The sequence below is a fragment of the Drosophila bipectinata genome, chromosome 2L, assembly GCF_030179905.1.
Source record: "Drosophila bipectinata strain 14024-0381.07 chromosome 2L, DbipHiC1v2, whole genome shotgun sequence".
NCBI classification, from domain to species: Eukaryota; Metazoa; Arthropoda; class Insecta; order Diptera; family Drosophilidae; genus Drosophila; species Drosophila bipectinata.
Genome location: NC_091736.1, coordinates 23,068,155 through 23,095,458, shown reverse-complemented (window position 1 = coordinate 23,095,458; position 27,304 = coordinate 23,068,155). Strand labels below are relative to the sequence as shown.

Genomic DNA, 27,304 nt, shown 5'->3' with positions numbered 1-27,304 from the left:
TCCTTACCTCTTGGGGGGAAACAACAGAGGACTACGATTTTTAAACTGGGCTCTTTTTTACCTAGATCGTAGCCTTATTTCTTTAGCTACCCTGGGCTGAGAATTTTTATTTTTCTACAGCCACTTAGGTGCCAGTTTAAAACCTGAGTCTCTTATCACAGGGGGGGAAAGTCAAGATGTCTCGAAGGACCAAATGTTAGGAGAAGCCCCAAATAAAGGACTTACTCTAATAAGTTCCGGTTTGAAACTGTTTTTATTTTGTACAATTCTCTTATAAGAAATATACATGAAAATCTTAAATCTATTATATTTAAAACTACTTAAATCTATTATATTTAAAACTACTGATCAACGCAAGCTGACTTGCTATGCGACCCTTTTTCAAGTGCGATAAGCGCACCACTTATGTATGTATTTGAGTTAGGCTGCAGGGGATCGGTTTTAAACCATGCTGTTTGTCTCATATTTCCATGGGTCCGATCCCTTGAAACTCTATCTTCAGAATTTGTATATACAATCGTGTTCAATGCTTGTTCAAAAATTTCTATTTCTAGGTACATTTTTACTGCTAGCAGTCGGGTTTTTGGCCATAACAACCGCGGTGCTGGTAAAAGTATTTCAGCCCTATGATTTAATATTTAAATGGGTAATATTTTTTATAATTCTTATATTATTAGTTACATAAACATAGATAAAAATAATAATAAAAACAAGAACGGAAATATAATTTTGGTCGAAGTCGAAGTTAATATACCCTTGCAATATCGCAAACATCAGATATAGTGGCCCATCCTAACGAGAATTTCAATATAAAACCAATTTCCTAAAAAACAAAATACAAGCCAAGCTTCTATTTTCAAAAATACCAAAAATGTGTTATTTCCAATGGTATCCCGATATCGACTTAGGAGGTGATGGCGATGGTATCCCGATATCAACTGATCAAGATCCTGATATATATACCTTATAGGGTCGGAGATGTCTCCTTCAATGCATTGAACACTATTGACCAAAATTATAATACTCACTGCAAGGGTATACAAATTTATCTACATTAAAATTAGACTTAAGACTAAACATCTTGGTTTACCCTTGCTATTTTTCCCTTTCATTATTTTTCACCAATTGATCCGACCTACCAAATTTTAAAGGGACCGGCCGACTATATGCTATAACTGCCGGAAACGATCGGAACTGACCCAAATGTATTTTTATATAAAACGTTGGGACTTCCTAGTAGTCAGTTATAAATCTATAGACTTGACACTTTGCACACAGTATATAAGTCGGAACAGTCCCCGACTATATCGTATAGCTTTCATATACTTGAACGATCGGAAATGACCAATGCAAATGTGTTTTTGAAGAAAAAAAGTTGGAACTTTCTACAGATTATTTTTTTGGCCAACTGATCATGACGACCCAACTTCATAAGGATCAGCCAACTAAATCCGATATTTACGATATACATCCCATCTGAACAGCATGTGTATATCAACTGCGACTCCGCTTAAAGTTAGCTTTTATTTCTAGTTTAAATTTAAGTTCACATATAAAGTAAGCTTGGTGTTCTAAACCTAATTAAGAGGCTTTACCATTTAAAAATGGTCTTCAATCTTAAAAAATTTGCAATATTAGTTTATAAAACTTCTTAAAAAATATTTTCTATGCCCTTTGCAGAAGTTAATAATGGATGAAGGGGGAGAAATTTTCAACCTTTGGGCACAACCACCTGTTGATTTGTATATAAAGATTTATCTATTTAATGTAACAAACGCCGCAGACTTTCTGGCGGGTCGCGAACAGCTAAAAGTAGAACAAGTAGGCCCTTATGTGTATAAGTATGTCCATGTTATTATACTATGTTAATTTCCCGCTAAAGAAAAAATATTTATAGAGAAATAATGACTCATGAAAATGTAGTATTCAATGAGAATGATACAATGTCTAGCACACCTAGTCATCCATTAGTCTGGCAACAGCACTTATCTGAAGGACGACGTGAAGACGATCCGGTTGTAATGCTTAATATTGCTATGCTGGTGAGTAATATTGTTAGCTTATATTTAATTTTTAAAGTTTATAAAACATATTTTGATCAAAAGTTTGCAATGCAAAACGTCCGTCTGTTTCGTCGGAAAATATTTCCACTTTCCTCGCCATATCGGGATCGGGATCATATGAGCGATCGTTTGACTTTATCTTTAAGTTTCCATATAAGTGAAATTTCGTAAAAAATAAAATTGGTTTCATACTAAAATTAAAATAAGGTTCATATAACTTTACCTTATTTCACTGTGGATGTAGTCCACGAGGGGACGAACAGCATGCCTTAGAGTGCGATATGTAATCGACACATTAACAACTTTCTGTGTGCGTTCTAAAGTGTACTGTTTTAATCAGACCACTTTTATGCAAACATTTTTCAAAAGTCGTTTGGTTTGGGGGAAACTTGGGTGAAAATTAACTAACAAGTTTGGATTCACTAATTTGGGACTAGTAAATACATTAGAGCTCCCAAAAAAAAATCTTTTTCTTTAATCACATTCTACTCTTGAATACCCGTCGACACCTTTTTCCCAAATGGACTCCAACAATTTGATTTATTTTACTGTAGTAGATAGCCTCGAAACCTTATTGAAATAAATACATGTCCACTATTTTTTTTTAAATACTAAAATATGAAGTTTTTTTTAGAATAATTTTGGGAATGCAGACATAAAAGGAAATAATTTGGAGACATAAAAAACTAACACTTTTTTTGAAAGTCAAATAACGAAATCATAAGGTATATTTATGGTAAATAATTATACATTCATTTTACAGCTTTCCACTCTAGTCTAATTTATTTGTACTAAAGTAAAATGTAATTTCAATTTAATATTCAATACATTTTTCTTTATTTTTAAAACTAAATAAGGCGCTTTGGCTTTGATTTCACTATTGAATTTCAATTTTATCAATTTTTCAATTTTATTTTATGAATTTCAATAAATTAATTTTCAATGTTTCAAATGGCCTTCTGTTTTAAAAAACTCGCACAGAGAGGATCCCAAAACTCCAAACACACAATTCAGATGTGCTATGTTTTAGTATCTTATGTTTGAAGTTTTTTGAATTTTTGTGAATTTAGAAGGATTTTATTTAATTTATAACGGTAATTGTAAAGTGTCATAAACTTTATAGAACAAAAGATGTTTGTGTAATAATAATGCTCAATTTTTTGAGATTGTTCTGTAAAAGAAACAAACCCACAAACGGATGGCAAAACTAGACCAACATTTTTTTTAACGATTTGAGATATTTGAGAATTAGAATTTCTACAATTTCCTAAATGTCTTAATGTCTAATTTCTTAAGGGGTTATATACAGTTGTGATATATGAAAAAATCGATTTTTTTTTTTTATTGCATATTCTTTAAGTATATTCTATTGGGAAAACTCTCACTAAAATTCATAACGATCGGAGCATTAGAACCGAAGCTGTAGCTATTTCTAGAGCACTATCTGCATATAAAACTTGAAAAAACTTTAAACTTTAAACGCGATTATCTCAGAATCTTTTTTTTGGGAAATTACCTTTGCGGTGGACACGATTACTAAAAAACTACTAATCCGATCAACACCAAATTTTGACCACTTATTTATTATGATATTAGCTAGTCCGTGAACGAGGGATTTTCAATTTTTTTGAAAACTCCTTTTTTAAAGCACAAAAAACGAAAATCTTATACGTTGAAAAAGTACATTTTTTGTTAAAAACGTCGCCATTTTTTTTTAAATCAAAATTTTTAAAAATCCCTCGTTCACGGACTAGACAATACAATATACTAACTAAACTTTTTTTGAATTTTGGATTTCGGATGAACCGTTTTCGAGAAATCATGTCCACCGCAAGACACCATCGAAAAAAGACGATTCGGGAATCCGGCTATAACATTTTTGTTATGTAATATTTTTTTATGAAAAAATTTAATTAAGTACCCAAGAAACATGTACTAAACCACGTCGGTAAAACATTTTTCATAAATATTTTCTATGGTGTCAAAAAAAAATCGATAAAAATCCATATTTTTGCGTGGTACAACTGTATATAACCCCTTAAGGGGTTACGCCACCCTGAAATTTTCAAAAAATTTCAAATTTTTTTTTACTTAATTTAAAAGACTATATTCTTACGCGTATTTTAAGACGTCCCCGAAGACAATATCTTGATAATTATGGAAGTTATGTTTACTTGAAGTCGGCACGGCAGGAGGGCACCTAAGACACTTCTTTTTCTTCTTTTGCGTTTTTCTCGAAACCACTTTTTTCAAGACGGTGGGCATGATAACTCAAAAACTGTTCAACCGATTGACTTTAAAATTGAAACACATCTTTTTCATAGATTTTCCCCAGAGTGACGTAGGATTTTTTCGATCCAATGGATAGAAATTTTTTTAGTACGAAATTTTTTGCCCAAAAAATTGAGTCAATTTTTGAAGTGCTCTCATTTGCGTAATTTTTTTTTTCTTAAACGGCTACGTCACTCTGTTCCAAATTTATCACTTTTTAAAAAAAAATTTTGTTTACTTGATTGAGATAAAAATTGAAACGTGAATCATGCCCACCATCAAGGAGCACTCCGGAAAAACCGATGATCGCCGATGTTCATATCTCCGCCATTTTGCATAGAAAACAAGTTTTTTTTTTTGGAATTTATAAAGCTTAATAGTTGTATTGAATAGAAATAAAAGTGGAAAAATCCTATCTCAACTAGTTTAGTCACAAGAAATTCCTGAAAAACCGTCCCGTTTCCACGCGGTCAGGGTGGCGTAACCCCTTAAATGGTTTTTGACTAATTTTTGGTTTGGGTTGATGGAGGAGTTAAATTAGAATGTTGTTCTAATTTCAAAATAGAACTTTTCAAAACCAAATGGCGCCTAGGCTGTAGATCAGTGGTCGGCACGGCCCTAAACCGAGGGCATAGGAAATTTCTCCTAGGGCATAGAAGGGCATGGGAGGTGATCCTAATCAGGAATATCAAGATCAATAGCCCCCTGCAACGGGGTTTCCCTTGCACGTCCACGGCAACCGGGGCAAAAGCTAAAAGATCAGGTTTTTTGTATGTAAAAGTCTGTTTTAAAATATTTAATAAGAAAAACAAGAAAGTTTTGCGTACATATTTAGAGCAAATAACACGTAATCTGTTGTTTAACGATAACAACACCGTTGGATCGAATCAGAAAATCTTTTCCATATAAAATGTCAGCAGTTCATGTACTGTTATTAACGGAAAACGCGACCTTAATAATAGTCTAGAGGCCGTTTATTACTTAATTTATGAATGCTTGAATAATATAGCTGTCATCGTGAATAATTTTAAAAATGTATATGCATTTTTTAATTGTGCTTTTTATATTGCGTTATACGTATGTCTACGCATCATGTAATAACTTTCGTTTTATATTTTTTTCGGGAATAATTAGTACATTTTTTAAAATTTTTTTTACTCGGATAACAAAATTATTTATACTGTAATTTCCCTGCAGGACTAAGACTCATGTAAATAATACCTAAGCAGAGTAGGCCAACCAATTCTGCCGGCCGACCACTACTCAAAGTTCAAAGTTATGCCTATTCGATATTTGATCCGACTCGGCATAGCTTTCTACGCATTCCCAGGAACAACAGGAACATTTTTCAGTCCCAGTCTCACACGATAGCTTAATATCTTAGAGGCATGCATGCCAATCCAATAAAAGAAAGCACCATGATTAAATTTCCATCTGTGGGTATGTGATGAAAATATATATTTTCTCGAAACAAGAAAGAAAAGCTAATTTCGAGCGGGGCCGAAGTTTATATACCCTCATAGCTGTGATCGGATATAAATCGTCATCAGAATTATATTATAAAACCAATTTTATAAATACACAATTTAAAAAAGTCCAAAGCTTCTATCTACAAAAATTAGTAGTTTTACCAAATACCAGTTATAAAATTTTGTAGGTCGGATCAACTGACCAAAAATAGAATCTGTACGAAGTTCCAACTTTTTATCTTTTAAAAATAGAAAGTTGTGTCATTGTTGGGCCGATTGTTCAGTTATATGACAGCTTATATAGCTAACAGTCAGCCGATCCTTAAGCATAGTATTGAGTTGACGAAAATCCGCTGTTGAAATTCTGATAGCGATTTTGAACTTTATTCGGCTGCCGAGGTAGTGTGACCAAAACAATGAAGAAATAAGGTAATACTGAACAGCTGTTGTTTGTAAACAATAAACAAAAATGAATTCAAAACGATTGGATGTTGGTGTTTTGTTTATGTATTTCGCCGCTAAAAAGCTGATTAAGAAAAAAAAAACTGGGTCAAAATCAAAATAAAATCAATCACAAATCATTTCAATGCCATTTTATGGCATTAAAATGCCCCTTGTGGGTCAAATTCCATATTATGGGCTTCGTCTTGACCGCAGAAATTAATTTTAATTTGTCCTGACCCTCCATGTCACACCTTTAAAAATAAATTGAAATATTTATTTTAACACCCCGAGAGCAGCTGTTTATTTTTTTTGATCCGGCAACACCATTAAAATCGATAACAAAAATTTTCGTCAACTCAGTACCCGCAAAATTTAGAAGGCAAAAATTTCTTCTTCTTCTTTACACCGTTTTTTTTATATGGAGTTTGACAGCTGTCACTCGTTGGACAGCGGATTTTCGTCAACTCAGTACTATGCTTTATGGCTGAAATTTGGTATGTCGTATTATTTTGCTTTAAGGGGGGACATCTGAGTAACAGGGGAAAAAAAACTGCGGATGTTCTGAAATTTTTTTTTGGGCAAATGAAAAAGACAATCAAAAATTTGTAAAGAAGGTTTTACTATATTATATTTAAAGTACAAATAAATTTTTTTTTTAATAAATCTAAAACAAAATGGCGGGTCTGCAGCCTTTATTCGTAGGCCCTATGTTGTTGAAGGGGGTCCATGGCCGGACAGCTAACGTCCTTAATTTTTGATCTAGAACAAAAAATCAAGTTTGGTTTGTTTCTATACATCAAAAGCTATCGACAGCTATAGCTAGCAAAATGGTGAGTGATTAAAAAAAAAAGTTAACCTTTTCACAAAAAAAAAACGTCACAAAATTGTTGATAAAATTATAAATAATATATAAAATAAATATAAAAAAAAAGTCCTACGTCGATAGAAAAAGGTATTTTAAATATACTGTCAAAATCTCAGATCGATAGGTTAAGAGTTGTTTGAGTTATGGTTCCGGCCGTCTCAAAAAAAACGGATTCGAGAAAAACGCGTTTAAAGTTTTAAGCATAGTACTGAGTTGACGAAAATCCGCTGTCCAACGAGTGACAGCTGTCAAACTCCATATAAAACAAGAAAGGAAAGCTAACTTCGGTCGGAGCCGAAGTTGATATACCCTTGCAGTTAAAACCGGATATATATCGCAAACATCGGATATAAATGGCCGATCCTAATGAAATTTGGTAGGTTAGATGAACTGACCAAACCAAAACTAGAATCTGTACCAAGTTCCAGCTTTCTATCTTTAAAAACACAAAAGTTGGGTCAATTCCGATCCTTCAGTTATATGGCAGCTATAGGATATAGTCGCCCGATCCTTATGAAATTCGGCACGTCGTATTATTTTGGTAAAAATAGCTTTCATGTCAAATTTGAACTCTCTAACTCTAAAAACACCAAAGTTATACCATTTCCCATCAATCAGTTATATGGCAGCTATAGGATATAGTCGACCGATCCCGGTCGTTCCGACTTATATACTGCGTGCAAAGAAAAGAAGGGTGTGTGCAAAGTTTCAAGTCGTTAGCTTTAAAACTGAGAGACTAGTTCGCGTAGAAACAGACAGACAGACAGACGGACAGACAGACAGAAGGACAGACGGACATGCTCATATCAACTCAGGAGGTGATCCTGATCAAGAATATATATACTTTATAGGATCGGAGATGTCTCCTTCACTGCGTTGCACACTTTTGGGCAAAATTATAATACCCTCTGCAAGGGTATAAAAAACGGTGTAAAAAAGGAAAGAAGATTTTGCGATTTGTAGATTTTGCGGGTACTGAGTTGACGAAAATTTTTGTTATCGATTTTAATCGTGTTGCCGTATCAAAAAAAATAAACAGCTGCTCTCGGGGAGTTAAAAGAAATATTTCAATTTATTTCTATAGGTGTGACATGGAGGGTCAATTGATCAAACAAAAAAATAGTCGGCCCGAAAAATTTTCGACGCGCCAGGACAAATTAAAATTAATTTCTGCGGTCAAGGCGAAGCCCATAATATGGGATTTGACCCACAAGAGGCATTTTAATTCCATAAAATGGCATTGAAATGATTTGTGATTGATTTTGATTTTGATTTTGACCCAGTTTTCTTTTTCTTAATCAGCTCCTTAGCGGCGAAATACATAAACAAAACACCAACATCCAATCGTTTTGGATTAATTTTTGCTTATTGGTTTTTTGTTTACAAACAACAGCTGTTCAGTATTACCTTATTTCTTCATTTTTTTGGTCACACTAGCTCGGTAGTTGAATAAAGTGCAAAATCGCTATCAGAATTTCAACAGCGGATTTTCGTCAACTCAGTACTTTAAGCTCTGTGGGATATACCTGTGAGGCATCGCCGCAGAATGGAAAATTGCGACACTTTGACATTTTTGCCGGACTCCATCTTTTAATATGTTATTTTTAAGACATAGAACAATTTTTTAAGCAAAAAAAAAATATTCGATTTTTTCAAATTTTTTCCCCCCTTAATTCTAAAAACACTAAACACTGAGTTGACGAAAATCCGCTGTCGAAAATCCGCTGGGAAATCGCACTTTATTTAGCTACCGAGCTAGTGTGACCAAAAAAATTAAGAAAAAGGGTAATACTGAACAGCTGTTGTTTGTAAACAAAAAACCAATAAGCAAAAATTAATCCAAATCAATTGATGTTGGTGTTTTGTTTATGTATTTCGCCGCTAAGGAGCTGATTAAGAAATAGAAAACTGGGTCAAAATCAAAATCAATCACAAATCATTTCAATGCCATTTTATGGCATTAAAGTGCCCCTTGTGGGTCAAATCCCATATTATGGGCTTTGTCTTGACCGCACTAATTAATTTTAATTTCTCCTCGCGCGCCGAAAATTTTTCGGGTCGACTATTTTTTTGTATCATCAATTTTCCCTCCATGTTTCACCTATCGAAATAAATAAAATTAGTTCTTTCAACTCCCCAAAATCAGCTGTTTATTTTTTTGATCCGGCAACGCCATTCAATTCGATAACAAAAATTTTCGTCAGCAGAGTACCGGCAAAATCTAGGAGGCAAAAATTTCTTCTTCTTCCTTTTGGAGTTTGACAGCTGTCACTCGTGCGACAGCGGATTTTCGTCAACTCAGTACTAGGCTTAAAGTTATAACATTTCCGATCAGTCAGTTAAATGGCAGCTAGAGGATATAGTCTACCGATCCCGGCCGTTCCGACTTATTTCGTGCAAAGTTTTAAGTTGATTGCTTGAAAAGTGAAATGACTAGTTCTCATAGAAACAGACAGACATGTTCATATCCACTAAGAAGGTACTCCTGATCAAGAATATGTATACTTTATTCCTTATATTATGTATTCTATGGCTCAGCCAATAAAAATGTATTCCTGCAGACCTCTAATTTGTATGTATGTATGTATCTTATAAAACATGTCACATGGTCAAAGCGTTATTCTCAAACAATTAATATTTTATATTTATATTTATAACCCCATTTGAAAGTATAAAGTAAAAAAAATTTTTTTTAGGCTATATCACATCTTACGGCCAACCATCCGTTTTTTGTTCGAATGGCTTTAAAAACTCTACTTGTGAGTACGAAGTCGGAACCCATAGTTCAAACCACTGCCAAGGAATTCATGTTTGGTTACCCGTCAGCGTTGGCTACATTGGGCAACACCTTTTTACCTAACTGGATATCCTTTGAAAAAGTGGGACTTATAGACCGCATGTATGATTTTTCAACGGACTTTGAGACCTTTTATACGGGAAAGTCAAATCCGGCAGAGTCTGGATTGTATGCAACTTACAGAGGAGAAACAACGTTACCTCAGTGGGAGGATGAGCATTGTAGCAACATTGAACACGCTTCTGATGGCACCAAGTTCAAAAGTTTTCTTTTGCCCAATGAGACAGTAAAGTTTTTTCGGAAAAGCATGTGCAGACCCATCCACTTGGTACGTATGGTAAAAGTATGTAAAAAAAAAGTTCATGAATATACTTGATCCTCAGTACCGAGTTGGTGAAAAGAAAACATTTGGCAGGCTAAGTGGCTACAGTTATGTGTTTGAGGACAACGCTTTTGACAATGGAGTGACCAATACTGCCAACAAATGCTTCTGTAGAAAAGGTAAAGCACTAAAATTTTTTTTTAATTTAAATACAATTTCGTTTTTTAACTTACGCATAAGATTACCTAGTTGAACTTTAAGGAGCGAGCAGCATTGTTCTATCACCAATCGTTATTCATTTTTATACTGCAGAGGCTATCGTAATTTTTTTCAATATTGTGCATTGCAGTGAAGGAGTCATCTCCGATCTCATTAAGTATACATATTCTTGATCAGGATTTCCGCCTGAGTTGATATTAGCATGTCTGTTTGTCCGTATGTCTGTTTCTAAGCAAACTAGTCTTTCCGTTTTAAAGAAACTCTGCACATGCCCTTTTTTTCTTTGTACGCAGTATACATATAAGTCGGATTGGCCGACCTTATCCTATAGCTGCCTAGTAACTGTCTGATTAACTCTAGCCGAGTTAAACTTTCCTAAAGGTTCCCATCGACAGGAGATCATGTTGGCGAGCATGTTGGGTTCCCCGAAATTGTTCCCGTTGATGGTAGTGTTCGTCGTCGAATGGTTCGCCAAAATGCTCGCATGAAATTGAAATCATTCTATTTTGTCTATGTTGACACAACAAGCTCGCCTGTGGATGGGCTGCTTTAGAGATAAGATTCAAGTATAAATTAATTTATTTAAATTTGCAATTGGTATTAATTATTTTATTTACAATTTCTAATTTCACAGGTTATTGCCAGCCTGTAGGATTAATTGACGTCACCGATTGTTACTATGGATTTCCAATATCTCTGAGTTTCCCTCATTTCATGGGGGGCGACGTCGGACTAAAAAAAAACATAACCGGCATGAATCCTGATCCAGCCATGCACTCTTCAGAATTTATAATTCAACCGGTATGTCAATGGCACGCTTGTTAAGAAACCGGTATTATTGAGTGTGATATATTGTTTAGTGTGTTTAGGGACATTTTTTAGGTGAAAAAAAAAATACAATTAAATAAAATATGAAAGGAAGCTGAAGTAAATATTGCAGCTAAGATTTGACAAACATAGTCATTATCGGATAGAGTTTTGCCGATCCTTATGAGAATTTAATTATAAAACCAATTTATTAGAATATAAAATTAAAAAAAAAATCCCCAAGCTTCTATCTTCAAAAATACCATTGGGTCATTTCGGGCCCAAAATAAATTGGGTCATTTTCGATCATTTTCGTTCAGATATATGGCAGCTATGGGATATAGTCGGGCGATCCTTACGAAATTGATAAGGTCGGGTCAATTGGCCAAAAATGTAACGCACCGAAAATTCGCTACTCAAATATTTAAACTTACACTAACAATAAACTTCAAATTCAAAATAAACAATAATAATAACAATAGTAATAGAAATTTATTATACGCCGTACCCGACTACAGCAGCTATCGGATATAGTTGGCTGATCCCAGCTGTTCCGACTTATATACTGCGTGAAAAGCTATAAAACTAAGATAGCTATAAAACTGTGATACTGGTATTAAATTTTTTCGCGCGGGTCCCACAGCATACATACAGCCAACCTCTCGCCCAACCGACCGAGGAGCGCTGCCGAATAACGATTCGGGGGAATAGATCCGAAAATAAAAGTGGAGAAGTTGACGATGAAGAGTGTTGCTCAGATAATAAATTTTGAATTGATGCTTTTAAGTTAAACGAAGAGAAATAGCTAGTTAGGTGGTACACACCATGGGCACGAAGGCAGTCCGATCAGTACTTAGTACTTCAGGAGGCCCCATCAGGATAATGCTGAACATATGTTGAGCTACAATGGCAAAGGGGACTAAGAGACCTAAGGTTTCGAGTCCTTCTATTAGGAACTTTTAAATGTAAGTGTTAGGAATTTCTGCTACATAATTATTAATAAGGCAGTGTAGGAAAACCCCACTCAGCATCGACCTAAGAATTCTCGAAGGGGAAAAGTTTATTAGTAGTAGTCGGCTATGATACGAAAAGAAGCAAAGTTGTGCATTTCAGTGAAATGACCTAAGGGCAAATAGTAAGAACTCCGGGTATCCGTGTTCCGTGTTCTTCAACTGATTTCCTAGGAGGAAAAGATACATGTTTACTAAGTTATAAAAGTGAAAACCTTATCCGCAAGCTGTAAATATAAATTTTCAACGACCTGATCAGGATGTCGAAGATGTAGAGGGGAAGGAAAAGGTCCAAGTTTCAGCTTACGGTTTGCTATGTTATAAAAGTTCTTTGGATCATAAACATAAAACCTTATGGGGATTATGCTGCGCATATGTTAAGCATATGTAACAATGGCTAAGGTATAAACGACTAAAGTTTGTAATCCTTCTATTAAGAATTTTTAAATTATGACAGTAGATGTTGGCTATCTACATAACCATTTATAAGGCTTTCTAATGAAAATATTTGTCTAGCTCGTTTGTTTTGGTAAACTATTATGTTTCCTAAAATTCGAAGATAATTAAAGATGTTTATTTTCATTTTTTTAAAAAACTGTTGTTCTGTACAGTTTTTGTTCTGTGCAGTGTAAAAAAAAAAAACCTTTTAAGTTCAAAAACTCTTAGCTGACGAACCAGTTCCCAAAACTACCATACTTTGTGTCACTTGAAAGGACTTTTAGTTTTCCATTTTACTTTCCTTAAAACCAAACATCTAAATAGTGAAGGAAGAAAATACATTTAACAACATATTTTTTTTTTGTTTATTTTACTTTTGAAGGTAGTAAAATTTGTTCTTGCGATGATGCAAATATTTATATCTCGCTTATATCTGGAATAATCCTCGTTTTTAAAAAGGTGTATTAAGTGAGTCCAGCTTACTCCAACCTTAAAACCTATTATACGTCGAAGAGTAATTAATTCTTTTTCGATTGTAGATAGTCAAACAGGCATGCTCCGGTTTTCGTTTTCGTTTTGAAAACCAAAACGAAAAAATTGGTGCTCCCATTTTCACTTTCACAAGATTTTTTCGAATTCCAAAACGAAAAAATTTGTCTTGCCGAAATGAAAAGTAAATGCCTTTTTCTATATTAAATCGGATCTTATTTGCAAAAGAAAAAAAATAGTTGACTTATTGGTTTATTGTCGTTCTTTTAAGACCTCTAGAAGATCAATTAGGCTTGGTATTATTTTTAAAACGAGTAATTCCTGACCCCACCTCAAATTTGATTATCAAATTTTGCCGTCGGCAACAAAAATTTTCGTTTTGGTGAACGACCGATAAGTTTGACACCATAAGTTATCGCCTAAGCTGCCATACTTTTGATAGAATAAAAAAGCAAGTTAAAAATACTTGTATAATCAAATGGATGGCGATAAATTGAAACCCATTGAAAATGAAGAAAATGAAACCCATTGAAAAGGTGGCATCCCCTTAACTTGGCTTTTCTGGCTTTTCCCCTTAATTCTTTTGGCTACGAAAGATGTAATTGAATATAAAAAGGCATTTTTTCGCGTTGTTTCCTGCTGACCAAACCTCAAATAACCTGTTTCGGCAGCAAGAAGTTATGAGAAATGAAACGTTTCGATAGCAAAACGATAACTAAAAACTTGTGAAAACCGGAGCACCTAAAAACGAAAATCTCGGTTTTGGTCCCAAAACGAAAACGAAAACCGAAAGTAAAAACCGGAGCATGCCTGATAATTGACTTTTTCCCCTTTTTTGGAATTTGAGTTTATAGCTTTTCTCTCTCTTTTTTTTAAGCGAACGGTCGTGTTTTGTGAATCTATTGGGAATCTTAAGTTTTGAGAATGTTAACCTAAGCCGTATCACTTCGCGAATGCTGTGGTATATTTGCAGACTTTTACTAATAAACTTACCTAGCTTAACAAACCGTAGGACAATGCTCGGTGTAGTCTTTCTGTCTAACCTAATTAACGGGGATGTAGATAGCCAGCATTTACTAACACGCTAAAAATTTAACATTCCTAATAGAAGGACTCGAAACTTTAGTCCTCTGTTCCTTAGCCATTGTAGTTCGGCATATGCACTGCATGACCCTTTTAGGGTATTATGTTCGAACTACAATGGTCTCTACTCTATAACATCTCTTTCCTGTCCCTCAAATTTAAAATATAGAATTTTAAATTTCCTTACATACTCCTCCTAGCTTAACAAATTACAAATAGCTTTGGTGCCGTCCATATATTGCGTGACGCGAATTTCAGACTTTTTTGACCCCCTCCCCCCTCTGCGTGACAAACCATGACGCGAGGTTAGAACCCCGTGACCACAAGCCGTGACGTTAACCCGAACCACCTTCCCCTCAGGCGCGTTACGCAATATATAGGCGGCTCCTTAATACGTACTAACAAATAAGCTTTATGATAAATACAGGAATGCTAGCTGATGCTCTTATTGATGCACAAGCCATTTCCAAATTCTAAAAGACCGCGAAAAATAATAAAAAGCTTATAATGCCAAAGTATTTGAAACAGGGTGAAAATAATATAAGTGCGTTCATGCGATATTATAGAAAGCGATAGTTGTATGTATGTAGGGTATTTTAGAGAGGAGGGAGCTGATGCTCTATAAATCTCTATAACAAGCTCTATAAACCAGATCGCATTTAGATCGAAGCGAACCGAATTCATAATTTTTGTGATTTTTTCCGTTGTTTAATGGATACAACAGATTAGGAACCGATTATTCGTCAGTCAACCTAGAAAAACGCATTTAAAAGCAAAATAAAATTAAACTTTCACATGAAGTCTTGGAAATGCTATTAAGTGAAGGAGGGCTTATAGAAGGTAATAAAGAGAATTTCGATGATAGGTTTGAATTAGAATTTAATTTTGAACCGGAAAGATGAAGAGGAAGATGCAGAGGTCTACAGTTAGGTCTAATAACAAAAATCCAAAAATAATAAGAAAAATACAAACTTGAAAAATTACAAACCTCCTGAGTTAATATAAGCAAAACCGTCTGTCTGTTTCTAAGCGAACTAGTTCCTCAGTTTTAAAGCTATCGACTTAAAACTTTTGCACACACCCTTCTACCCTTTACACGAAGTATATAAATCGGAACGACCGGGATCGGCCGACTTTATCCTATAGCTGCCATATAACTGAACGATTGGAAATGACCAGACTTTCGTGTTTTTGAAGATAGAAAGCTGGAACTTAGTTCAGATTATATTTTTGATCAGTTAATCCGACCTACCAACGATCGGCCGACTATATCTTATAGCTGCAATCTAACTGAACGATCGAAAATGGTTTTTGGTAGAAATACCAACTTTGGTAGTTTTGAAGATAGAAGTTTGGGCCTTTTTTTAGATTTTTTATTATAATAAATTGGGTTATATTATCATATTCTCATAAGGATCGGCCAACTATATCCGATGCCTGCGATTTATATCCAGTTTTAACTGCAAGGGTATATCAACTTCGGCTCCCCCCGAAGTTAGCTTTCCTTTCTTGTTTTTAATCAATTTACAATTTTTTTTTCGTACTCGATTATTTTTATTCAAAAGACAAAAAATATGGCGGTGCCACAGACTTTTTTTTTTAAATTTGTACGGCCTATGGGCTTTATTAGTCGAATAAAAAAAACCAAAAAAATACAGGCATAGTTTTATCGTACATTCTAGAATGTATTCGAAACAATTATTAGCTATTCATTCAGATCTCTAATTTAAACGAATAAAATGTAACCTGGTACTCTACGAGTACCGGGTATTAAAAGATGTGGTATAGAACGTACACAAAATAGAAGTCGATTTGAGTTTAAAGCCTAGTACTCTGACGACGAAATTCCGCTGCAACACGTGCGATAGCGAAATTGCTCTTTATTTGGCTACCGAGCTAGTGTGACCAAAAAAATTAAGGAAAAGCCTGAAACGCCATGAAAAGGGTAATACTGAACAGCTGTTGTTTGTAAAACGAAAAACAAATAAGCCAAAATGAATTCAAACCGATTGGATTTTGGTGTTTTCTTTATGTATTTCGCCGCTAAGGAGCTGATTAAAAAAAAGAAAACTTATGGCTTATGGCATTAAAAGGGGCATTTTACTTTGTGGGTCAAATCCCATATGGGCTTCGTGCGGTCAGGGCGTGCGGTTATTAACTTCACTTTATCCTCGCGGGCCGAAAATTTTTCGGTCCGACAATTATATTTCTTTTTCAATTTTCGCTCCATGTTTGGGGTGTCAAAATAAATCAAATTGATCTGGCAACGCCATTTAATTTGACAGCCATCATTTTCGTCGTTAAAGTACCGGCAAAATCTAGGAGGCACAAATTTCTTCTTCTTCTTCCTTTTTTCACACCGTTTTTTTTTATATGGAGCTCGGCCACTGTAACACGTTTACAGCGGATTTTCGTCGTCAGAGTACTAGGCTTAATGTAGTAAACATCACAAATGCGAATTGGGACGGAATATTTCAAAGAGGAAGACATCTATTTCAAGAGGTTAAATTCATAAATTTACTTCTCTCTCATTTAAAGAGGATACATTTACGTATCCATAGGGTGCATTAAAAAGGCTATATCTTCAGTGGCTTATTTAAAATTGAAATAAGTTTCCATAGCGAAAGTATACGTTTTGCTAAAAACGCTAAAAGTCGCTAAAAAAAAGTTGTAATTGTTTTGACCTTTAAAAGGCTGTCTTTTTATTAAAACAAGTATGATATTAAATAAAACGATTGAATTATGAACATTTATATAATTCTATTTACACAAAAATTCGATGATTTTCAACATTCAATTTTGTGGTCATGGTTAACCTGTTTTTGAAAATCCCCATATATACTTTATAGGGTCGTAAAGGTAACCTTTTCTTAAATGTATAAAAATAGCTTATTTGATATAAGCTCTTTTTATAAATTTAAGAAACTAGAACTTTTGACGAGGTAAAAAACCTGTGACGAACCCACACGACAGGGGGAATTCAAAAAATATTCTTATTCGTGCAAGAAAAAACATATATACATATACATATATACATATATAACATATATAAACTACCGATAAACGTAGACTCAATACATAAAAACTACAAACTCTACATATACAATTTTTTCGTCACCAAAATTTATACATATATGATATATTCGTTGCAGCTATTCCAGCCCATTCTTGTACTAAAGGGAGTGACTTATTTATTAAACTTGTGATGCTTAGGCTATGTATCGTATTTTACTTTTAAATGAATTCATTTAACACCTAGGAACTATTGAATTTACTTCCTGCTAGAGTATTAATGTTATATGTTTTTTTTTTTGTTTTTCAGTATGATATTTCCGACTAATTGGTTTCACTTTAAAACACGTTATTACATTTTGAATTATTTCATTTTTGTAATTGAAAATTATACTGTACAGGAGGAAGTCGATCCGACCTTGTAGTATACATATATAAATAATCACAGAGTGGAAATAATGTACAAAGGCCACTTTTACGACCTTGAATAAAGTCATTACAGTGCTTTTGTATTGTGCTCTAATGTCAGCTTGTTTCCAAGGAACTGGTTTTGACTTAATCTAAGCCCAGTCGGCAACACCCACCAATCAAATTACTATTTTTGCTGATTCTAAAATAAGTGGTTATCCAACTTTAGTAAACGTGCTACCTTATTGTATTAAAGCATGAATCAATCAATCGTTCAGGCAGTCAATAACAATTTGGGCTCAAGTTTTACCGGTTTTTGATTTAATAGACCCAATGAATAAACCATGACGAACCAAATTGAAGAAAAAAAAACTTGGAAACAAAATGAGAAGGCTGCATAATAAAAAAGTAGATTAATCAGTATAAAAAACAACAAGTTTTACTTGAGGTTATACCTATTTTCAATTTTAATGACAGTTTGTTTAGTTTCAATTCCATACCAAATTCATTAAGCTTGACCACTTAATATGCTACTTTTAAACATTTACAGGAATCAGGATTGCCACTTTCGTTGTCAGTAAAAGTGCAAATAAATATGCACTTTCAAAATTTGAACAATTATCAGGCTGTTTCGAAATTCAGTCACCTGACAGTGCCCATGCTTTGGTTTGAGATTGTATGTACCTTTAAATAACATTTTATTTTCTGAATTTTCTGTCTAAAAATAAACAATTCAATTTCAGATGATGCCTAAGCTTCCGGACTTCCTAGACTCCCGCTTTAACTTTTATCTGAACCTACTGCCGTGGGTTAATCCTTTGTCCTTCTGGAGTGCACTTTTATTAGGAGTAGGTTTCCTTGGATGTGCTATTACCAAGGCCACACTACAAATGTCTAATTACGCGCGCAAGACGACCTCCATTTCCGAGAGAAAGTTTGCTCGGGTCAATATTATTCAAAATCTCTCAGGTGTGGCGCCCAATCAAGCTCCCGGAGCATGCGAAATGAAATTGATTAATGATCGACTAGAAGACAAACATACAATGAAACCATGTGACGAAATAGATTCAAAGTTTCAGGATCTACGTAGGTTGTCGAAATTAGCTTTGGAAATAGAACCAGCTTTGTCAGATTCCGAGGAAACCACCGAGAATGAAAAAAGCAGCAAAACACCAAATTCTAAATCGAATGTTTTAAGCGTTTGAAGTAATACTGAAAAATAAAACTAGGATCTGCAGACTTCGGATTTTTTCAAACTGGAAGTATGTATGAAGTCAATTTGTTAAGTCAAAAATTTATTTAAACATGTTATGGAAACTATAACGTCAATTATTGTTATACTATGAGGTGGATTGGTATTGAAATTTTGATTTCGATCAAAATTGACTCGATGCTTTCGCGGAAATGACTTATTTAAACATTTATGAATTTGGTATACTATTAAGAAATAACTCTTTAAAACCCGCTCCAAAGTTATTAGAAACATTTTTTGAAACTATGAAAATTTGAGAAAATTTGTAGAGGGTATTATAATATTGGTCAAAAGTGTGCAACGCAGTGAAGAAGACATCTCCGACACTATAAAATATATATATATTCTTGATCAGGATCACTATTGAGTTGATATGAGCTCTCAGACCACATATACATGATACCTTTTTAGACCATATCATCCTTCCGTACCAATAAAAATTTGACGATTTTGTATATTAAAAGAATCCAAAAGCTTCAGACTTTGATTTTTTAACTATAGCAGCAAATTCGGCAAGGATTATCTATAAGGTTTACAAATTTGGACAATTTCCATGATAAAAACAAATCTCTTTGACAATCTTGGTTCAGAAAATCATTATAATTTTTGTAGATGGCTATGACTGTTTCAAAAAATGATATTCAAAGTTCCTAATTAATTAAAAATTAAAAGCTTAAACAACTATAACAAATTCAATAAAATGTTTTTGTACTTTTACTTTGATCCAAAATTAAAATAAAGTATGTTTTACTGATTTCAATAAAAACTACGAAATCTTCCATAGAAAAAATGGTTTTATATGATTTATAGAAGCTTCATATTAAATTTTTCAAATTTTTAGTGGTAAGAGTGGTGATAGTGAAAAATTTGTCACGGGACAAAATGGTACCTGTATATGTGAAAAAAATCAGGGGACTAAATGGTACCTGTATATGTATGTGGTCTGGATTATTTCAGATTTTTATTTTTTTGCTCCGAGAATAATTAAAATTTTGTGATTTTAAAATAAAATAACAAAAAACGGTTCGTGATTCATAAATTATTAGTTTGGCAAAAACATAAACCACTGCAGACGAAGACAAACTAACAGCGGAACAGCACAAAGAGTCACCTTTAACTGCTTTGATATATTTTTACCACTTTCTGAGCGCAGCTGCGTTGCGAAAATTAGCACGAGTTCATAATTGCAAGGCTATTTTTAGAACGTACTGTTATATTTCCAGTAAAATCTGGTATGCCTAAGAAAAGCTTAGACTTTTAAGAGAAAATTCCTTTTTCATTTTGCTTAAATAATACGTAATCAAATATTTTTTATTTTTGGCCTGTCGTCAAAATTGGGATTAAATTGCGTTTTTAATATATTTATCTTGGCGTAGTATTACGCCATATGTACATATTTGCATACATAGTAATTATATACTGGTATACCCCCATTCCATTTACCCTTTAAAAAAGCTAATTTGTGGGTGAAGCACATTGTCCCATACTAATAAAATTTTCCCATACTAATTTTGAATTTTTCTTCTATTATCTTATTTGGTTAAAATAAGATTTTGCAAAGTAAATTAAGAATTTACTAGTTCCGTGAAAAAAAACAGTTTTAAAACCAGTGGGAGTGAAAGTTCCTTACATAGAACGGCTGAACAACCTTCCACCTCTTTTTCGTCCACTAACCCAAAAAACTAGTATCGTCCTTAACACTTACCAATCAGAATACTAGGGGGCTACGTATCAAACTCCCCAAACTATATTCTGATGCATCTCATTTGCATCCCATATTATAGCCTTTACAGAAACTTGGCAAAAACTGGAGATCTTTAGCTCCGAAGTTTTTCCAAGTAAGTACACCACTTTTAGACGGGATCGACCTGATAGAATTGACATGGAATTTATTTGCATTAAGGGAAGGTTCTTTTGGATTTTTCCGAAAATTAAGGAAACTTTGATTTTGGTAAAAATAAACCAATTTCATGGACGTTTAAAAAAAAATTGACATTTTTTTTACTTTGATCTCGTTTAAAAATTATAAATAAACAATTTTTTATGGCAATTTTAGGTATAAGGCATACAAAAAATTTGAATTAAATTCTATAAATGAATGAATTTTTTTTTTGAATGTCCGAAACATTTTTTGAATGAAGGAAATCGGATCAATAGAACAAGCCCTGTGCGCGACAAGAGGTTTGAAAACATGGTTCCGAGAAAAACGCGTTTAAAGTTTTTAGAAACTTTGCCTTGAGATAGCTTTCTTGTTATAATGGGCATGTTTGACACGCTCTAGCTCAAGAAATACGCGGCGTGTCGAAATATCCCTTGGCACGTATATTCTACACATATGTAACTTTCACTTTATTAAAAAATCGATTTTTTCAAAAAAATCAGAAAGAACCTCCCCTTAAAATCATTTTGTCCGCGAAATCTTTATACATTACATGTTCATATGTACCGCCTTAGTCCAAACCGCCCAGATATCGGCAGCATTTGTCCGCTATTCAATCCGTTTTTAATCTTATGACTGATCGTGACCCGCTCGTAGCTGTGGGCGGCTTTAATATCCCAGAATTCAAGTGGTGCAACGGCGATAACTTACCATCTTAATGCGGGCATGTTTGACATGTCCCTAGGTCAAATTAACCATGTTAGAAATTCGTTAGGTAGGCTTTTAGAACTATGACTCTTTTTATAAATGACTTGCCCCCTGCTTTAACTCTCTAGTTCTTATGTATGCAGATGATATAAATCTTTTTCTTCAGTACAAATCCATCTCTGCCAAAAGCAGTTTTCAGTCTAGCCTTGATAATTTTCAAAAGTGGTACTTAACTATCGATTTAATACCTAATGGATCAAAATGCAAGTTTATGTCTTTTTATCGCTCTTGCCTACTGCACGCTCCGTATACTCTTTATGGGATTGCCTTAGAGAAATTAGCTCAGGTTAATGATGTCGGCGTCCTATTAGCCATTAAACTTAAATTTGCCGACCATATTTCCTTAATGATTAATAAGGCTAAAGGAGTCCTTGGTTTTATTAAAAGGTGGTCAAAAGAATTTAATGACCCGTATATAACCAAAACGTTTTATTTCTTTTTTTTTTGTCTGTCCGATACTGGAGTACGGTTCATGTGTCTGGTGTCCCCAATACAGAGTACATCAGGACCGCGTGGAATCCGTACAAAAGTCTGGGATGCAAATCTTCACCTTCCATCTTATAATAGTAGACTTACAAACTTACCTTAACAAATCGTACGACAATGCTCGGTGTAGTTTTTTTGCATAACCTAATTATTGGCGATGTAGATAGCTAGAATTTACTAACACGCTTATGGGGTTATATACAGTTGTGATAGATGAAAAAATCGTTTATATAAATAAAGTAGAATACTCTCACAAAAATTCATACCGATCGGAGCACTAGAACCGAAGTTGTAGCTATTTATAGCGCACTATCTGCACATCAAACTTGAACGAACTTGAAACTTTAAACGCGATTATCTCAGAATCTTGTTTTTTCAGAATTACCTTTTACTACGAGTACTGAAAAACTATTAATCCGATCAACACCAAATTTTGACCACTTATTTATTATAATAATAGCTAGTCCTTGGACGAAGAATTTTCAATTTTTTTGAAAACCCTTTTTTAGAGCATAAAAATCGAAAATCTTATACCTTGAAAAAGTACGTTTTTTGTTAAAACCGTCGCTTTTTTTTTTTTTTTTAACAAAATTTTTACAAATCCATCGCTCACGGACTAGGCAATACAATATACTAACAACATTTTTTTGGATTTCGGATGACCCGTTCTTGGGATATGATGTCCACCGCAAGTCACCATCGAAAAAAGACGATCTAGGAATTCGGCCATAACATTTTTATTATTTAATATTTTTTTATGCAAAAATTTTTATGGGTACCCAGAAACAAATTTTTAATAAATATTTTTTATGGTGTCAAAAAAAAATCGATAATTTTTCATTTTTTTTTGCGTGGTTCAACTGTATATAACCCCTAAAATTTGTACATTCCTAATAGAAGGACTATAAACTTTAGTCCTCTATTTCTTAGCTAGCTTCTTAGCTTAATATAAAAAATTAATCTTTTCTCGAGCGCCCCTCGGTTGTCTGCGCTTTATGATGAGTACAGAAATGCTAACTGATTCTCTAATTGATGCACAAGTCATTTCCAAAATTCGAAAAGACCGCGAAGAAAAAAAAAGGTTAGGGGCAACAGTGCGGTCTTTGGTATGAATATGGTATGAATATATTTTAAATATATAATATGTAGTTCGATTTTCTCTTCAATTTATTGACAGTATGTTCAAGAATTTCATTAAATCTTATTCATTGCAACTGCTAATTTTCCGTTTTAATTTCTTTTTTTCTTCAAGATATTGTTCAATAGTGTGGTTACCAGCTGTTCTTCTTCTATACGGAGCCTCAGATACCAGATAAATAATGAACGCGAAGGATGGATCATAACTGACTGATTGTATTACAAATAAAAAAATAAGCTTGGTTGTTCTGGTAACATCTTTGAAGCATATAATGTTATATATTTCAAAGTTTGGTTTGCTACTGTGATAGGTTTGGGAAAAAAGAAAAAAAAATAATTTTAGGAACTATGTTAATAAAAATCAATCTAAAACAAAAAAAAAATCCAACAATTGATGGGAAACAATGATAATTCAATTGTATGTGCCCATTAATAATTTTACAAGAAAAAGTTTACGATTTTTCTATACTTTAATAAGGTTACGTACGTAAGGAGTATGTTTAAATTTTTTAAATAATTATATAGAAGAGACTTAAAAAGTCATGAATAAAAATAATTTTTGAATATTTAGAGGAATCTAAAGTGGTCGTTATTTAAATTACTGTTTGAGAAAACACTTATACCCCACAACAGGCAAACAGAATTTTCTATAAAGGATAATGATATATCTGGAAATACCAGATATGGATAAATACCCACACTGTTGGTTTACCATTAGCCAAAAAAACTAGATGTTTAAAGCTTTTGTTCAAAACTTAGGTTGAACATAACATATAAAAGATTAAATAATTTAAAAAAAAAAAAAAACAAATGTTAAGAGGAGCCCCAAAATAAAGGTCGTACTCCAATGAGCTCCTTATGGAAACTGATTTTATTCGTCAAAGTTCTCTTATAAGTACGATACATGAGAATCTTAAACCTATGTATTTAAAACGACTTATCAACGCACTGCACGTTGACCTGCTATGCGACCCTTTCTCCAGTGCGATAAGCGCACCACTTATGTATTTGTTTGTGTTAGGCTGCAGGGGATCGGTTTTAGATTATGCTGTTTGACTCGTATTTCATGGGTCCGATCCCTTGAACTTAAGAATTTCTATAAAAAATAGTGTTCAATGCTTGAACATTCTGGAAAGGGCCACAAAAAGAGGCTTAAATTTGATGTGGTTTTCTTTGATTATAATTTTTAAATAAATTTGATGTTACTTTAAACTTTTCTTCGATTATAATTTTTAGTGAACTGTATAAATGTTTGTTTTTGTATTTTGTTAATACATTTTTTTCTTTTAATAATTTGTGCAAGAAATATTTAAAATTATTTAATCTTTAATTTGTTATGTTCAACCTAATGTTTGAACAGCTTTCTTGCTCTTTACTTTTAAAATTTACTTTAAAGTACAGTTTTTTAAAGCTCTCATGTTTTTACTTTTAATATTTACTATAATATAAAGTCAAATTACTTAACGAATAAGCTAAAGAAAATTGCCGGCTTTTCGAGCGCAGAAAATATTTTGCCGATTTTAAAATGTTTGAAGGGAAAAGAATACGAGTTGGTTCGGGACACGCTGCAAATACCGACACTGGTTCCAGACGCCAATAATCAACTGAAAACATTTTTGGGACGATTTCAGAAGGTTTTCGATCTACTTATACGAGGATCCACAGGATCCGTAAAATCAACGTGCTTAAGGATAAGCTGGAGTTACTTATAGATGGAAGCTCGCAACTCCTGCGGCTCTGCGACTCCTGCGAAACTCGTCGATAAGTTACTTACTCATTATAAATTAAAAACAAAGAATCGCCAAAGAAGGCCCATCGTCACAAATATTTCTCCAAGCGCGACTCGGAAGTAAAAAATTCCTACTGGATGCTTGGCGCATTTAAGAGATAGTAAGTGCTCAAATATTTCTCCAAGCGCGACTCGAAAGTAAAAAGTCCTACTGGATGCTTGGCCCATTTAAGAGATAGTAAGTGCTCATCGTGAAGAACAGGAAAGGAGTTTCCATCATTTAATAAACGTTTCCATCAACACAGAGTTACGGATTCTGGATGAAGGTCATCAGTAAATCCTGATAGTAAACTCCTGATGCCTAGTGGACCACTATGCCTAACCGGCAGACCACGCTTCTTATTTGCACGAACAACTAGGCATTGGCAGTTCCCGCAGAATCCGTCAAGAAAAACGCAACGAACCCATTGCTGCAAAATTTACTCTAGAATGGAGAATGGAATCCAAGAAATAGGCAACTCAAGAAAACATGTTTTGCTATATAATTTTTAATGCAACTGGGTCGAAATCGATATAGATACCAAGGAATGTTTTAATAAACTCTCTTTATCTCCAAAAAAGCTTCACTCTAAAGATGAAAAAAAAACCATAGACATTCTTGAGGAAATCTGCAAAAGGTAGACTTTCGTTACCAGCTTGTTGTTTTTGGCGAGATGAGCATGTTACGCTTCTAGAATGCCTTGAAACAGGTTTACGACACCTTGAAATACCTCAAAATAGGTGTTTTTTTTACGATTACCTGTTCATTTGACTGAAATTTCTTTCAGTCAATTTCTTTTTCCCCAAGCCATTTTTTGAAGTTTGGAAATAAATAATATTCACGGGGTGTAAATCGTGAGAATATGGTGGATGGGGTAGAATTTCGTAGTACAATTCACAAAATTTCGACATGGCAACAAAGCTCTTGTGAGCGGGAGCATGTCCTGGTGAAACAAAACTTTTTCTTAGCCATGTGAGGCCTTTTTTTCTTCAGCTCCGAATCAAATCGTCCCAAGAGATTGGAATAGTATTCTCCCCTAATTGTTCTGCCGTTTCCCAGATAATCCACATGAATTACACCTTGGGCATCCCAGAAAACCGTTGCCATCACCTTGTTGGCCGACCAACCGATCTTTGCCTTTTTCGGTGCCGTTTCTCCAGTTGAAATCCATTGCTTTGACTGTTCCTTACTCTCTGGTGTATGGTGATGAATCCAGGTTTCGTCAACAGTCACAAAACGACGAAAAAATCGTTTTTGCTTGCGTTAGCAATGCCAAACTCTCCTCCGCTATGTGCAAGCGGTTGCGTTTATTTTCCATTGTGAGCAATCGCGGCACCCATCTTACTCATGTGTAAAAATTCGTGTAAAATGTTTCCAACGCGTTCCCGAGAAATGTTTAGAGCATTTGCGATCTCTCGCATCTTGATTCGGCGATCATCCAATATCATTCCATGGACTTTATCTACAATTTCTGGTGTGACAACCTCTCTGGGACGACCCGGGCGATCATTGCCAAAAATGCTTGTCCGCCCGCGTTTAAATTCAGCAGCCCAACATTTTATTCTTGAAAACGATGGAACTGAATCCTTATAAACGTTGTATAACTCCTTTTTAATGTCGTCGTTGGATTTCTCTTTTAAAAACAGAAATCTTATGTCAGCACGATATTCGATTTTATTCATGTTGACGACAATGCAAAAGTGAATGCGCTAAAAGTCCCGCCAAAGTTACCAGTGTTGATAAAAAATCACAGTAATCAAACAGTAATCATCTGATAGAAAACACTAATCAAATAAAATATTTTTTATTTGACTTTTTATCAGCCCACCCTCGTAAGTGAGAAAGTCAGCCAAGGGCGGCTGTTACTGGAATTGACCTGGAGGAAGGAGAAGGAAGGAAGAGGCCCTTAAAGGCTGCATTGAAGCGGTCCTAGGGAGCAAGGCCGAGGTGCGGGCGTACTCGGAGGAGACCAAGGAGTCGCTCATCGAACTATGAAGACTCGACGCACTGGCCACTTCAGAGGACATCACCGCAGCGATTGAGCGACACGGACCGCTATCGTGGCTTTCCCCGCGAGCCTGCCAAGGCCATCATTGCTATGGGCAAGTTATGGTTGGGTGCCGTATGAAGGAGAAGGATGTGGTTGCTCGCTGCTACAGGTGCCTAGGGATGGCGCACATAGCAAGCGCTTGCAAGAGCTCGAAGGACAGGAGCGGCTGCTGCTTCCGCTGCGGATAAAAGGAGTATAGGGCGGCCACCTGTAAAAGGGACCCTCGGTGCTTCTCATGTGAAGACAAGGGCCAGAAGACTGTGAGG

At 34.4% G+C, this 27,304-nt stretch overlaps 1 protein-coding gene across 7 annotated transcripts in view; it reads left to right on the top strand.

Moving 5' to 3' along the window:
• The window catches only part of LOC108133719 (scavenger receptor class B member 1), a 128,906-nt gene extending 105,111 nt beyond the window's left edge, over positions 1–23,795 (top strand). For 3 of the 7 annotated variants that reach the window (XM_070277841.1, XM_070277842.1, XM_043213825.2), the window contains 9 exons: positions 555–646; positions 1,681–1,841; positions 1,898–2,042; positions 9,809–10,237; positions 10,293–10,410; positions 11,085–11,251; positions 18,248–18,373; positions 18,441–18,959; positions 23,335–23,795. In XM_070277841.1, coding sequence (XP_070133942.1) covers positions 555–646; positions 1,681–1,841; positions 1,898–2,042; positions 9,809–10,237; positions 10,293–10,410; positions 11,085–11,251; positions 18,248–18,373; positions 18,441–18,902 — 1,700 coding nt within the window. In that variant the 3' untranslated portion in view covers positions 18,903–18,959; positions 23,335–23,795. Of the gene's footprint in view, positions 1–554; positions 647–1,680; positions 1,842–1,897; positions 2,043–9,555; positions 9,592–9,808; positions 10,238–10,292; positions 10,411–11,084; positions 11,252–18,247; positions 18,374–18,440; positions 18,960–23,334 lie in introns of those variants that run through there. The other 4 variants (XM_070277843.1, XM_043213826.2, XM_017253766.2 and 1 more) reach the window with 4 other exon arrangements.
• Positions 23,796–27,304: the final 3,509 nt, after the last annotated feature.